A 12519-nucleotide genomic window follows, 5' to 3' on the forward strand; every position below is an offset into this window, starting at 1 on the left:
CCCTTTTTTTCCCCATGTTCTTCTATCTTTCGGGCTCAGAATTTTACTTTAATATTGGTGTGGGAGGTAATCAAATCAATATGAGGACATTCAGATAACCAGTGTAAGACGTAGTCCCAAACGCTAAGCCAGCCTTCCTTTCTCCACAAAGAGGTCAGTTTATTGGAGCTATTGATAGATTTATAGAAGCTAAGGAAAAATACGAGATCTGAACTATTTTCTATAGAAAATGAATTGTATCCAAGTAAAAATGAAACACAGGTTGTCACCTGCTGAAACAAGGCAACCATGCACATTAGCCCGGTATCCTTCTAAGTGACTGTTAGGATGAGCTCTAATTTAGACTTTGTGCAAAATTTGACATTTTGACATTGAGATATAACATTCACAGTCTTTATGTTATGAAGATAATCTGGTTCTTGAGCTTTTGAAGAATTATATTTAAGTGGCATATACTGTAATAAAGAGAACTTATATAAGAGAACCCATAGGATACCCAGAAAAAGCACGATGCCTAGAGCCAATAACATGCTAGCACATCTACGAGCAACTGACCACAGAAATTTCATGGACTTCCTTTCACTTTCTATTCACTATCTCTTCTGTTATCTGCCTCTCCCTCCCAGAAATTCTGCTTTAAGGGTCTATTTATTGAAGTTACAATGGGAAAAGTAGTGTCACGGAACCCCAGTATTGCGTTGGGCAGTGTCATCTGTGATGAGTGCTGTCTGGAAGACAATGAAAAGAAGCTGGTGTTTTTATCTGTGCTAGGCTATAGAAACTCTAATTTGGTCTCTATAGCATTACTGCAAGGTAGACTATGTTGCCATTATCATTTTAAAAGGGAAGAAACTGAGGCACAGATGATTAGGAGAATGCCAGAGTCACATGGCTGGTGGAGATGAAGCCAGCATTTGTGCCCAGGCTCTGTGACTCCAGAGCAGGTATTCCTAACTGCTCATCAGGCTTGCCTGCTTTACTAAGGGCCTCTTCCGTATTTATTCCATTTGTCTCTGTAGTTGTTGATCTGTGGTGGCCTCAAGCCCTCCTGAAGAGAACTCCAGTTCTGAGTTAGACTTACTCCAGGCTGCCTGGGCACTTCCAGGCTTTGTAACATGGACTGCCTTATGATACCTGTCTGAGCCTCCTGCCTGGCCCACACACTCTTGGCATGTGTCCCCTCCCGTGCCTGCGTGGACCTAACAGCCCAGGGAATGTGGTAGCATGGTTCTAGGGAAGGAGCTGGGAAGACAGAATGGAGATACGTTGGACACAGGGACTGGGGTCCTAGAGCAGTGAGAAGGCCAGTGGTGGAGGCCAGGGGAAGGTGCTAGGACGGGAAGATGAGAGATGCTGGAATTCAGAGGGAGAGAGTCCTGGAGGCGAATCAAGACTCCTGGTGGGGAGATCATCAGCCCCAGGGGCCTTATCTCTCCCATTTTAGCAGAGGGTGCAAAACTGCAGAGACAAGAAAAGTGTCTGTATGTCAAGAATTATTGTCCAGATAATTAGTGGATTCAAATAATGCACAAAGCATGCATTTATTGGCTACTACGTGTGTCACATTATAGCACTGAGCTCTCTGCAGGCATCATCTAACAAATCCTAAAACAGGTTAACAAAGGCAATATCTTCTTAGCACTGGACAAAAATATCAAAGAATTACATTTTCCTGTAAGCCTCAACGTAATTACACTGCTCCTTCTTAGACTTTGCAGAAGAGAAAGCCATTTAATTGAAGTCAAGAAACTCAAGTCTAGATATGGGACTGATGAAAGTTTAATGAAGGGTCTAAGGTCCTACAGGTCTCAGCTATAAATAAGAATGTTCAAGCCTTACTAGTTGGTGGGTAAAAGGTTCCTTGCTTTTTTTATTTTTTTTTTAAGGAATATAAAAATTGATTTGCCTTTTTCAAACAACTTGGAATTTGATACTAAAACCTCTTAATTCAGTTGGCTCAATATCTATGGGCAGATCACTTAATACAATTCATTTTTTTGACCATGACTGCTCTCAACCTGTCTGAAGAAGACAGGACCTGAAGGCACAAATTCAGAAACACAGAATGATAGAATTGGAAAACTCATCCATCTCATTGATGATCATTCTGTGAGATTTAATTACAGATAAATGTGACATTGCATATTTAATGCTATTCTTATCTATACGTAGAGGCAATTCTGAACTCAGAAAAGTGTGGTTTTTTATTCCAGATTAGATGCTCTATTTATTTGCAATCTAAGCAACCATAACACACAGAATTCATGCCTAAACCAAGATACAGGCACAGCCTTGCTCAGGTCAGCAGGCTGTGCTTTTAATCTTTGCAGTGGATGTTTAACTTCTAAGAATAGGTACTGTTTTGGTTTTCTTCTGACATCATTCTCATGCAAATTGTCAAATAACCTTGAAAAGCTTTTACTATTTGGCACAATTTATTCAGAAAGCATCTTATATTATGGCTAAAGATTATTTGCTTCTAAAACTGAGATGATCTACAAACAAAAGTGGAGTTTTCTGTGAATAGTGCTTTCAAAACTGAGAGCATTTAAATACATACAATCAAGCTTTGGTATACCTAAAATAAGACTGTAGTTCTGCAAATTCTAGAAAACTGACCAAGAAAAACACAAAAAAGGAATGACTATTTTGTCAACCAAGCCACATTTTTACAGGGAAATTTCTAGAACCAATATATTCTATCATAAAATAAAGTTTATAAAGGCAGCAAGTCAAAAGCTAATACATCTCTTAGGAGAGAAAGTTCTTTTATCTCAAACACCAAGCATATGTCTTTCAGTGTTGCTTTGTAAATGCCTAGTAAATTTCACTGTGGGTGAATAATGCAACATTTTTACTATCCCAAAAATTTCAGTTAATTCACTCAATCGAAAGAGAGGCTGGATGTTAATAGAGAAAAGCCTGCTCATAGACTATCATTTCTTTTCCTACTTGATTGTCAGAATTAAACAGGGCTTTTGACATCATAGAAAAATAGCCTTACTGACACAGAAAGACAGATTTGGCATGTTCTCACTTATATGTGGGAGCCAAAGAAGTTGAACCCATGGAGGTAGAGAGTAGAATGACAGACACCAGACACCAGGAAAGGTGTGTGGACGGAAGATGGGTGGGTAAAGAGACATTGGTCAGGGGGCCCAACCTTTAGTTGGATAAAAGAAATAAGTTCTAATGTTTGATAGCAGAGTAGGGTGACTGTAGTTAGCAACAATGTACTGTGTAATTCAAAGTAGTCAGAAGAAAGAATTTGAAATGTTCCTAACACATAGAAATGACAAATACTCAGGATGATGGATTTCCCCAAATACTCAGATTGATCATTGCCCATGTATGCAACAAAGTATCATCTGTACCTCACAAGGATGTAAAATATTATGTAGCTCTAAAAGATAGGTTTAGTATTTATTTTACTAATAATATTCTTACCTATAATATTTCCTTTTTCATATAGAACCAAGTCACAAAAGAAAAGATTTGAAGAAGAATTGAATGAAAGGATGATTCAAGCAATTGATGGAATCAACGCACAAAAGTGGGTACATTTTCATATTAAATTATCATTCATATTTTATTTCAAACCCTATTATTTAAAAATAATGTCATAGGTTCCAAATGTGTTTTATCACAGGCTCTGCAGTAGTTAGCATGACAAAGCCAAGTTTCTGAGACAATTCATTAATTTCACGTCAGTTGTCCCTCAAAGAGCTTTTGTTAAAAGTATTTCTTACATCTTTTTAAACGTATTTCTTTCATCTTTTTAAAAATATTTAACTCTTCCTAGAAAATATTACCAAATCAACTGTTGATAAATAGCCTGAGGTATAATTGGAGAGAGAAACATTACAGCATGATGTGTTCAACAAGTAATATTTTAAAAAGATAGATTCTATATGGGGAAAATCTTCAAATTTTAGCATGTGGTACTATCCATCCAAAATGCATCTGTTCTTATTACAAAACTAATGTTGAGATACCTGTGTTCTAAATCCTGGAAGAGAATTCGCATTGGTGAGCAGTGAGAGTAAGACTGATTTCGGGGGCACAAAATGTCATTCAGCCTCTGAAGCCAAGAATTGCTGTTACGGTTTTAAATGGTCCAGAGTTGTGGAAGGGAAACAATTTAAAGAAGATGATGGCTTTCTCCACCTGGACGGAATGATTGTGTTCATCAGCCTTCGTGTTCTCCCTGAGTATGTGTGTCATAACTGAACCCACAGAGAGCAGGAAGCACGTGGCTTAGTATGGTGCCTGGTGCACATCAGAAACTCCATTCATATTTGTTGAGTTGAACTGTAGAGAAAACATTGGGAGGTCCAAATGAAAAGCCTTCACAGAAAAACTTCCATCCTTATGGAAACCTATTCAATTTTTTATCATGAAAGCTGACTCTTGAAAAGTGTAAATGATTTTCACCTAGAGCTCTTTGTCTCCAAAATTAAGTTACAGGGCCTCAAATAGTACATGGCTCTGTGAAATGCATGCCTGTTTTAGATTGTTCCTTGTAGGTATTTATTATAGAATATTTACAGGGCTTATGAAAGAATTGCATGAGTGTGTTAAATGTGTCTGTGGTGGGTGTGTGCCTTTGTGTCTGAATGCAAGTGCATATTATCTAAGCAATAAAGCATCTTGGTCAGACAAGAGTTGCCATTCAGATGTGCTGGAACACTGAATTATTACCTGTCTAGAGACCCTTGATGTACTACAAGTAGGCAAAGCCCCCTTCCTGTCCCAGAGTACCCAAGGCCCCCCATCTGGACCAATGCTCTGCTTTGCCTGATGCTAGGGTCAGTGCAAAAAACAACCTCACCTCTGCCTCAAATCATCACACACTGAGAAATAAATAACTTCCTGGAATCTAACAGCAGCTAAAACCTAGGGAGGTACCTGGTTTCATAAAATCTAGGTGTAAGAATGCATTCATTCAACCAGAGGAAATAGCAGCTGATACTCTGTGACTCACCAGAATGAGACACAAGATCGGAAGAAAGAGGGAATCTTGCTCTTTGACAAAAGTTAGCAAATGATAATAATAATAATAACAGTAGTATTTTAAAAACTAATTCCTAAAGTCAACCTCAGCATGCGTTCATGCAGGACACCTACCTTTTTAAACTATTTTTGTATCCACCTACCAAACAAATCATCAGAGAGTGTCACCATTGGCTTTGCTTTATTGTTGGTAAAGTTGCTTTTAGATTGTGTGTTTGCTTTGCGTCATTTAGTATTCAAATACATGCTGAGTTAACACCTTATGTTTTAATGCAGTTTTATTCCAAAGTAATGCTTAGTGCTGGTGTAACTGCTTATGTTGTAATTTTCCCAACATGTTTCAGAAATCAAATCGAGAAAAGTATGCTATACTCAAAAAATAAAAGGGAAAGTTTTCAAATGGAAGCTCTTATGCATATATTTTTAATTAACTCAGTCACACGTGGTTATACCTTCCTCATTAACTCCTCTTGTTCTCTGATATGAAGTTCTTCTGATCTTTGAATTTTCACTTGAGGACTCAACTGGGGCTCCGGGCTTGATGTACCATTCATTCCTGCTATTGGCATAAAACAGCGATTTCTATGCAGATTTTTGCTTATTCATTCACTGATGGATTGAACACGCGTTTGTTAAGAGATGACTGAGGTCAGCATCTGCTCAGTCTTCCCCCAGTGCATGCCATGGTGGTGGGGAGCTCTCTGGTGTCTTGTCTTAGAAGGACTCCAAGGAGTCCTTCTAAGTAGGACTTCTAAGTAGTCCTTCAGATCAGAGTCCTACTCTTAAGAGCTCATTTAACATTCATTTCATTCTTAGAGGATCCATCTCCAAATACAGCCACACTAGGAGTTAGGGCTTCAACAGATAGACTTCGGTGGGGGACACAAATTTGCAGTTCATAACCACCATGGCATGTGTGTACCTATGCAACAATCCTGCAAGATCTGCACGTGTACCCCAGAACTTAAGTACAATAAAAAAATAAGTAAATAAGAAAGTGGTCTTCTCACATGGTATCTCCTTTGCAGCAAGAACTTGCTTTCTCATATTCCTGAATAATTCTGGGTGCAGATGTGGGTGTACCCACACCCCTCTAGTCAACAGAGTATTCAGAATTTCCTTTATTTTCCTTAACCTCTTGATAAAACAAAACAAAACAAAAACCTTCATATAAATAAATAGAGAATCACTTACTGTGATAATCCAGGACGAAGTTGACTTTCTTCATGCCATAGACTACTGGGGTCATAAAAAGTCAGGAGGCCGTAAATGAAGCACACACACATTCCCTCTCCCTTCTCTCCTCTCCTCTCCCCTCCACGGCTCTTCTCTTTCTCTGTGGTTTCAATGCCCTGCAAGTGACAGTTGACCTGATCAGCACACACAAATCTATTCCCTTCCAAATATCCAAATCACATTTATAAATCTCTGTTTTCTACAAGTTAAAATATTCCCAAGTAGACTGCTGATAAAGGACCTGAAGTGTAATTGGAGAGAGAAAAATTATAGCATGATGCATTCAGCAAGTAATATTTTCAAAAGCTAGATTCTATATGGGAAAATCTTCACATTTTAGCATGTGATACCATCCATCCAAAATGCTTCTGATCTTATTGCAAAATTAACATTGAGATACCTGTGTTCCAAATCAGCAGTGGGAGCAGAGCCACCTCAGAGGATTCACACAGGTGATTAAGTGTGTAGGAAGAATATAGTCGTCTTAACTCTAAAGACAAGGTGAGGAGAATTAGGCCCATCCGTCATTGCTGCAAGGGAGAAGCCCAAGCCATTGCTGCAAGGGAGAAGCCCAAGCCAGACCCAGAGTGCTGTGGGAAGGGAGGCGAGGGGTCCACTGGTGGGGACTCAGTCGTGACCCCAACACAGATCTAGCACTAGGGCTCAAGAAGCACCACGGAGGCTCTGGGGATTCAAGGCAAGCAAGCCTGATCCCGAGCCCTTTCCATCCACCTGCAGGTAACAGGCCATGGAAACGTAGACTGGGCACATGCGGGCCCGACCAGTAAAGGAGGCACTGGTTTTATTTTCACTACCTTAATTTCACTCTCACTCCCAAGCTGACATTTTCCAGGAGCATTTTTAAATTATATTTTTTCTCAGTAAAGGAAATATTGTTTTTATTAAGTTACCAATATACATTATTCATAGTTTGATAAAGACACAGTTCTGAAAGTGAGTATAGCTAAAATTTATCTTAATTTGTATTTTCTGGTCCTTTTCATGTTAACCAATCTTTAATTTCTCCATCTAGTCTTGTGAAACAGAATAATAGTTCTGCAGATGGTAGAGTAATAAGAAATACCAAAAAAAGTTTATTTCCCTAAAGCTTATACCCTTGAATCAAAGAACTATGCAGCCATAAAAAAGAATGAGATCATGTCCTTTGCAAGAACAGGGATGGAGCTTGAGGCCATTATCCTTAGCAAACACAGAAACAGGAAACCAAATACCGCATGTTGTCTCTTTTAAGTGGGATGAGAGATGAGAGCACATGGACACGTAAAGGGGAATGACACACAGTGGGGCCTGTTGGAGGGTTGAGGGTGGGAGGAGGGGGAGGATCGGGAAAAATAATTAATGGACACCAGACTTAATACCTGGTTTATGAAATAGCCTGTACAACAAACCTACAACAAACTCCCACGACACAAATTTTACCTATTTAACAAACCTGCACTAAATAAATTTTGGCCGAGCATGGTGGCTCATGCCTGCAATCCTAGCACTTTGGGAGGCCAAGTTGGGCGGATCAGCTGAGGTCAGGAGTTCGAGACCAGCCTGATCAACATGGAGAAACCCTGTTTCTACTAAAAATACAAAATCAGCCAGGTGTGGTGGCACTTGCCTGTAATCTCAGCTACTTGGGAGGCTGAAGCAAGAGAATCACTTGAACCCAGGAGACAGAGGTTGCAGTGAGCTGAGACCATGCCACTGCACTCCAGTCTGGGTGACAGAGTGAGACTCCATCTCAAAAGATAATAATAAAGTAAAATAAAAGTTTTTTAAAAAGAGATACTTTTATTGTTCTCACTTTTAATGGCAATCAGTCTAGATTACATTACTGACTTCCCTGACCCAGTTGAAAGTGCCTTGTGATAGTCTAGTTTTCTGGGATGTTCAAGCTAATCAGGGGATGTGTCTGGCAGTGAAAGTCTTCCAAACTGATGAGGGGCGCCAAGCAGACCTGGGGTTTTCTTCCTCCCATGTGCGAGTCTCCTTGTCTCCTAAATACGGTTTACTTGTCGTTAGCCGTATTGTTAAAGATCAGTCTTCACTTCAAAACCCTAATCCAAAGTCAGGAGGAGGCCACACTTGCTGATTACTGATAAAATGCAAAATTTCACTTGACATTTTTCCCTGGATCCTCAAAGACTTTCATCGTTTATCTTTCAAATATATCCCAAGAAGTCAAAATCCATGATATACGACCAACGGTTCAGAAAAGTATTATATTAAGAAATTCATGTGAATTGATAATTGTTTGAATAGATATGACATTTTTTTGGATATTTATGTAAAACATAATTTTCTCTCTAATGTCCTAACATATATTGTGTGTCTCTCTCTCTCTACACACACACACACACACACACACACACACAGATATAAATATAGATATAGATGTAAATGTTAATATGAATCTAGATACACAGTTATATAGACATACAGATATATACATATATATGAATATATATCTGGGATTATTATATTTTTTAACTCCAAAAGTATTTAGAAATGTAAGTTCCTCAATAACTAATAACCCATACCAGCCAGTAATATATGTTGTTGTATATCCAGATATTTGGTATATCTAGATACTTTTATGCATAGATTTGGTTTTTTACATGCCTGTACTCATAAATATGAGGTGTATCCCTCTATTTCACTTAACTATGTTTCATAAAATGCGTGTTTGTTTTATTGTCTGATGTGTGACCGTGTTAGGCATTATGTGCACGGCTTGCTTGGGACACAACTGGTATTGCTGTGTGGCTTGCGGTCATATGACCCTGTTGTGAAAGGTTTCCTCCGTATGCTCAATACTTACAACTACTTGCTTAAAACGGATGTTTAAAAGTCAAACAATGTGGTACAATGCATACTTCCATATAATTTTTATTTATTTGTCAACAACTGAGAGATTTATGCATGTGGTTTTATGTTTACATTAACCTAGTCTGAATGGATAGCTTATTAGATTAGTATTTTTACCAATTTCTTAAAAACTTTATTCAAGCATGACTTTTACTTTCTAGAAATGAAAAAAGTGACAATGAATGTATTTTCGCTAAGTGTGAAAGAATCAAAACCTTCTTTCCCAGATCTTAAAGGCATTCTGATGGTTTGGATGCTCTGTGATATGTTGCCCTCTAGAAGCTAAAAAAAAAAAAAATGGTGCTTCTCTAGGAACCAGATCCTTAAGGAGGTGAAACCAGTGTGTGATTTCAGAAAAACATTAGGGGATCAATTTATTGATGTCTTCAATCTTTTAGATGACTTATCTCCCTTGTTATTTAATTTGGATCCCTTGAGTCGCAAATGATATGACAGTTGGTTTATAATATAGAATTTTCCAAGGAGGGGAGTGTGTGATTAGGGATATTATATTTTCAGATCCTGTTAACAGTATCCAGAGTCCATATCCAGTTAGTTGGCACTATACGGTTTTTTTTTTTAATGCTGTTTGGAATGATATACACTAAAGAAAGAAAAGTGCAAGTCATTTAAAGAAATAGTTCATGTGTTGGTCTTTTCTATTTCCAGGCAATGGCTCAAGTCTGAAGATATTCAGAGAATCTCACTGCTTTTCTATAACAAAGTACTAGAAAAAGAAGTAAGTTTTTTTTTTCTTCAAAATCATCAATCCAGTTTTCTGAAATTTGAATGTCTTCATGAAATTGTGCTCATGTTTTTTATATGCGACATTTAAACTGCCTCTAGCGGGCCGGCGCGCGGTGGCTCACGCCTGTAATCCCAGCACTTTGGGAGGCCGAGGCGGGTGGATCACGAGGTCAAGAGATCGAGACCATCCTGGTCAACATGGTGAAACCCCGTCTCTACTAAAAATACAAAAAAATTAGCTGGGCATGGTGGCGCGTGCCTGTAATCCCAGCTACTCAGGAGGCTGAGGCAGGAGAATTGCCTGAACCCAGGAGGCGGAGGTTGAGGTGAGCCGAGATCGCGCCATTGCACTCCAGCCTGGGTAACGGCGAAACTCCGTCCCCCCAACCAAAAAAAAAAAAAAAAAAAAAAAAAACCTGCCTCTAGCTAGACTGAGACTGTTTCTGGCTTTTCTGGTGGTTCTTTCATGCATATATTGCTTTATTCTATTTCTCATCACCAAGTTCCTGTCTTCGGTCAGTCGCCATTCTCAGCCGTCTCTATAGTAAATGGTTCTGCAATATGTGTGAAATATCCCAATTAAATGAAAGATATGGGAGATAATACCTGCTTTTCTCAATGTGAAATTCTCTCAGAAAAGTCTTAGCAGAACAGAATTCTTCTTGATAAATCTACAGTGTCTTTACACAATTATTTTAATATTTTGAGCAAAATATGAGTTTTACATTCAATGCCTCTTCAGGATAATTAGAACTTTTAAGCTTTATTGCATCTAAATACTTTCATATTATGACTCTTAAAATAAGAGCTATTTCAGGAACAATAAGTAAGCAGACATTTAGTTTTCACGTGTCAAGCTATTTATGGGTTTGCTAAAATGAATTAAATAATTATTGCAGAAAGGACAACGTTATTTTATTTGCCTTTTGTTTTTTGTTGATCTAGAGAAGGAACCAGACTTAGAAGTAATTTGCATCATCCAACTATGTAATTACAGGCCTAGTTTGAACAAAAGTTACATTAATGGTAGCATTGACAGCTATGGTATTAAATTATGTTGATAAAATTTGGTGCATTGTTTTATGAATATCAAATAGAAATATTAAATATGAAAATTCCTTCCAAAATCTATGAACACACCAAAAGTTTCTTTGTTGTTGGTGGTCAAGAGGATCTGTTGTCCACTGCTAAGTAAGGACTTTGACCATTGACCACAGACAGTTTACTAAATTGATGCTTGTTACAATGTGCTATCATTGGCCACCTTATCCTTAATAACTTTAGCAAATATCAGTGGCTACTTATTGCTTAACTGTTACATTATTTCTTTCCTGATGGAAGTCCATTTCTTTGTTAATACCACAAAGAAATTTATACTCATATCTCTGTACAAAGGCCTGAAGAAGTTAAAAGATAAGAATTTAATTGAGTGCATAGAACGTATATCACATTTCAGCAACTATGCTAATATAGCTTTTTCATGAGCATGGAAATTATGCTGGCTACTAAGTCAAAAAATATACCAAAAAATTCTAGTAAACAGAGGTGATCATTTAAAAATGCAGCTTCTGCGTACGTTGCCCATGGTACGTATTTGCGGATGCTGACTTTAAGGCAAATTTTAGAGAGCAGCAAGACTTAAGCTCAGTTTTTGTCCACCTGTCCCCAGCCTGCCCTTCAGGGCATCAGGTAGAGCAAAGGGCAGCAAAAGGTATCAGAAGACAAATATCTGGATACCCATCAGAGATCCCCCATTCAGCACTAAAACAGGGAGGCTAAAATCCAACAAATACATACCTGTCCCTATATCTTGGGAACGTTTATGCAAATGTAGCCAATGCAACCTGAAAGTATTTTCAGGAGGTTTCAATGATATTGGCACATCTCACTGATGCTAGTCAATCATTCCAGTCCACAGTTTCTTCATCCAAAATAGAGGCTGTTGTGAGGACTGATTAGTACAGGAAAAGCATGGCGTGCAGGGCACCGTGCTCAATGCAGCAGGGGTCACCACCAGCATCATAAGTACAGCCCTGTCTGGCATTTTTATCCTGCTTAAGTCAAGCAGGGCCATCCCCAGGTAGGCAGCTAATGCTGGTCAGCTTGTTCATGGCATGGGGAACCGCGTGGGCCCCTGCTGATTGCACTGGTTGAGAGGAAGGAAGGGGAGAACTATTGGCCAAGCTCAGAACAAGCCAACTAAGAACCAAGTCGGCAAACATTTTTGGTCTTGTAACTTCACCCATCACCTCTCAAAGGCCTTAAGACAATAAAATAAAATACTAAAATAAATGAATAGGTCTTGCATTTCCTTAGTAGTATTCAAAAGTAAAATAGTATATAGGAAGTCATTCTCTTTCCCTCAGTACCCAGAGATATCAGACCCTTATGGGACCTAGGGCACAGGCACGATTCACAGTTCACTCACTCAACCTTCTGGTCAAGTGCCTCGCTCCTTCCTAGAGAGATTCAGTTACTGATAGATGGGTTTCAGAACAACTTTACTCGTAAACCATGGCCCTTGGAAGTCACTCCACGGTTCATGCGGGGGAAAGGAAGCACTCACTGCTGAGATGAACAGGCTTTGTCCTTAGCTTGCGTGGGCCGCCATCTACACAATTTCTGAGTGTGGTGCATGCCCTGGGT

General features: G+C 38.8%; 1 protein-coding gene and 1 long non-coding RNA gene across 2 annotated transcripts in view; one reads left to right on the forward strand and one right to left on the reverse strand.

Annotated features, from left to right (window-relative positions):
- ADCY2 (adenylate cyclase 2) overlaps positions 1-12519 on the forward strand; it is a 436690-nt gene that overhangs the window by 319744 nt on the left and 104427 nt on the right. The window contains exons 12-13 of the mRNA XM_021675367.2: positions 3473-3553; positions 9796-9865. Coding sequence (XP_021531042.1) covers positions 3473-3553; positions 9796-9865 — 151 coding nt within the window. The remainder of the gene's footprint in view (positions 1-3472; positions 3554-9795; positions 9866-12519) is intronic.
- LOC135274853 (uncharacterized) overlaps positions 1-12519 on the reverse strand; it is a 43383-nt gene that overhangs the window by 7016 nt on the left and 23848 nt on the right. The window contains exon 3 of the long non-coding RNA XR_010342567.1: positions 6208-6365. This is a non-coding gene — a long non-coding RNA (uncharacterized LOC135274853). The remainder of the gene's footprint in view (positions 1-6207; positions 6366-12519) is intronic.

The sequence above is a fragment of the Aotus nancymaae genome, unplaced genomic scaffold, assembly GCF_030222135.1.
Source record: "Aotus nancymaae isolate 86718 unplaced genomic scaffold, 86718_ANA_hifiasm-v0.15.2.pri h1tg000014l, whole genome shotgun sequence".
Taxonomy (NCBI): Eukaryota; Metazoa; Chordata; class Mammalia; order Primates; family Aotidae; genus Aotus; species Aotus nancymaae.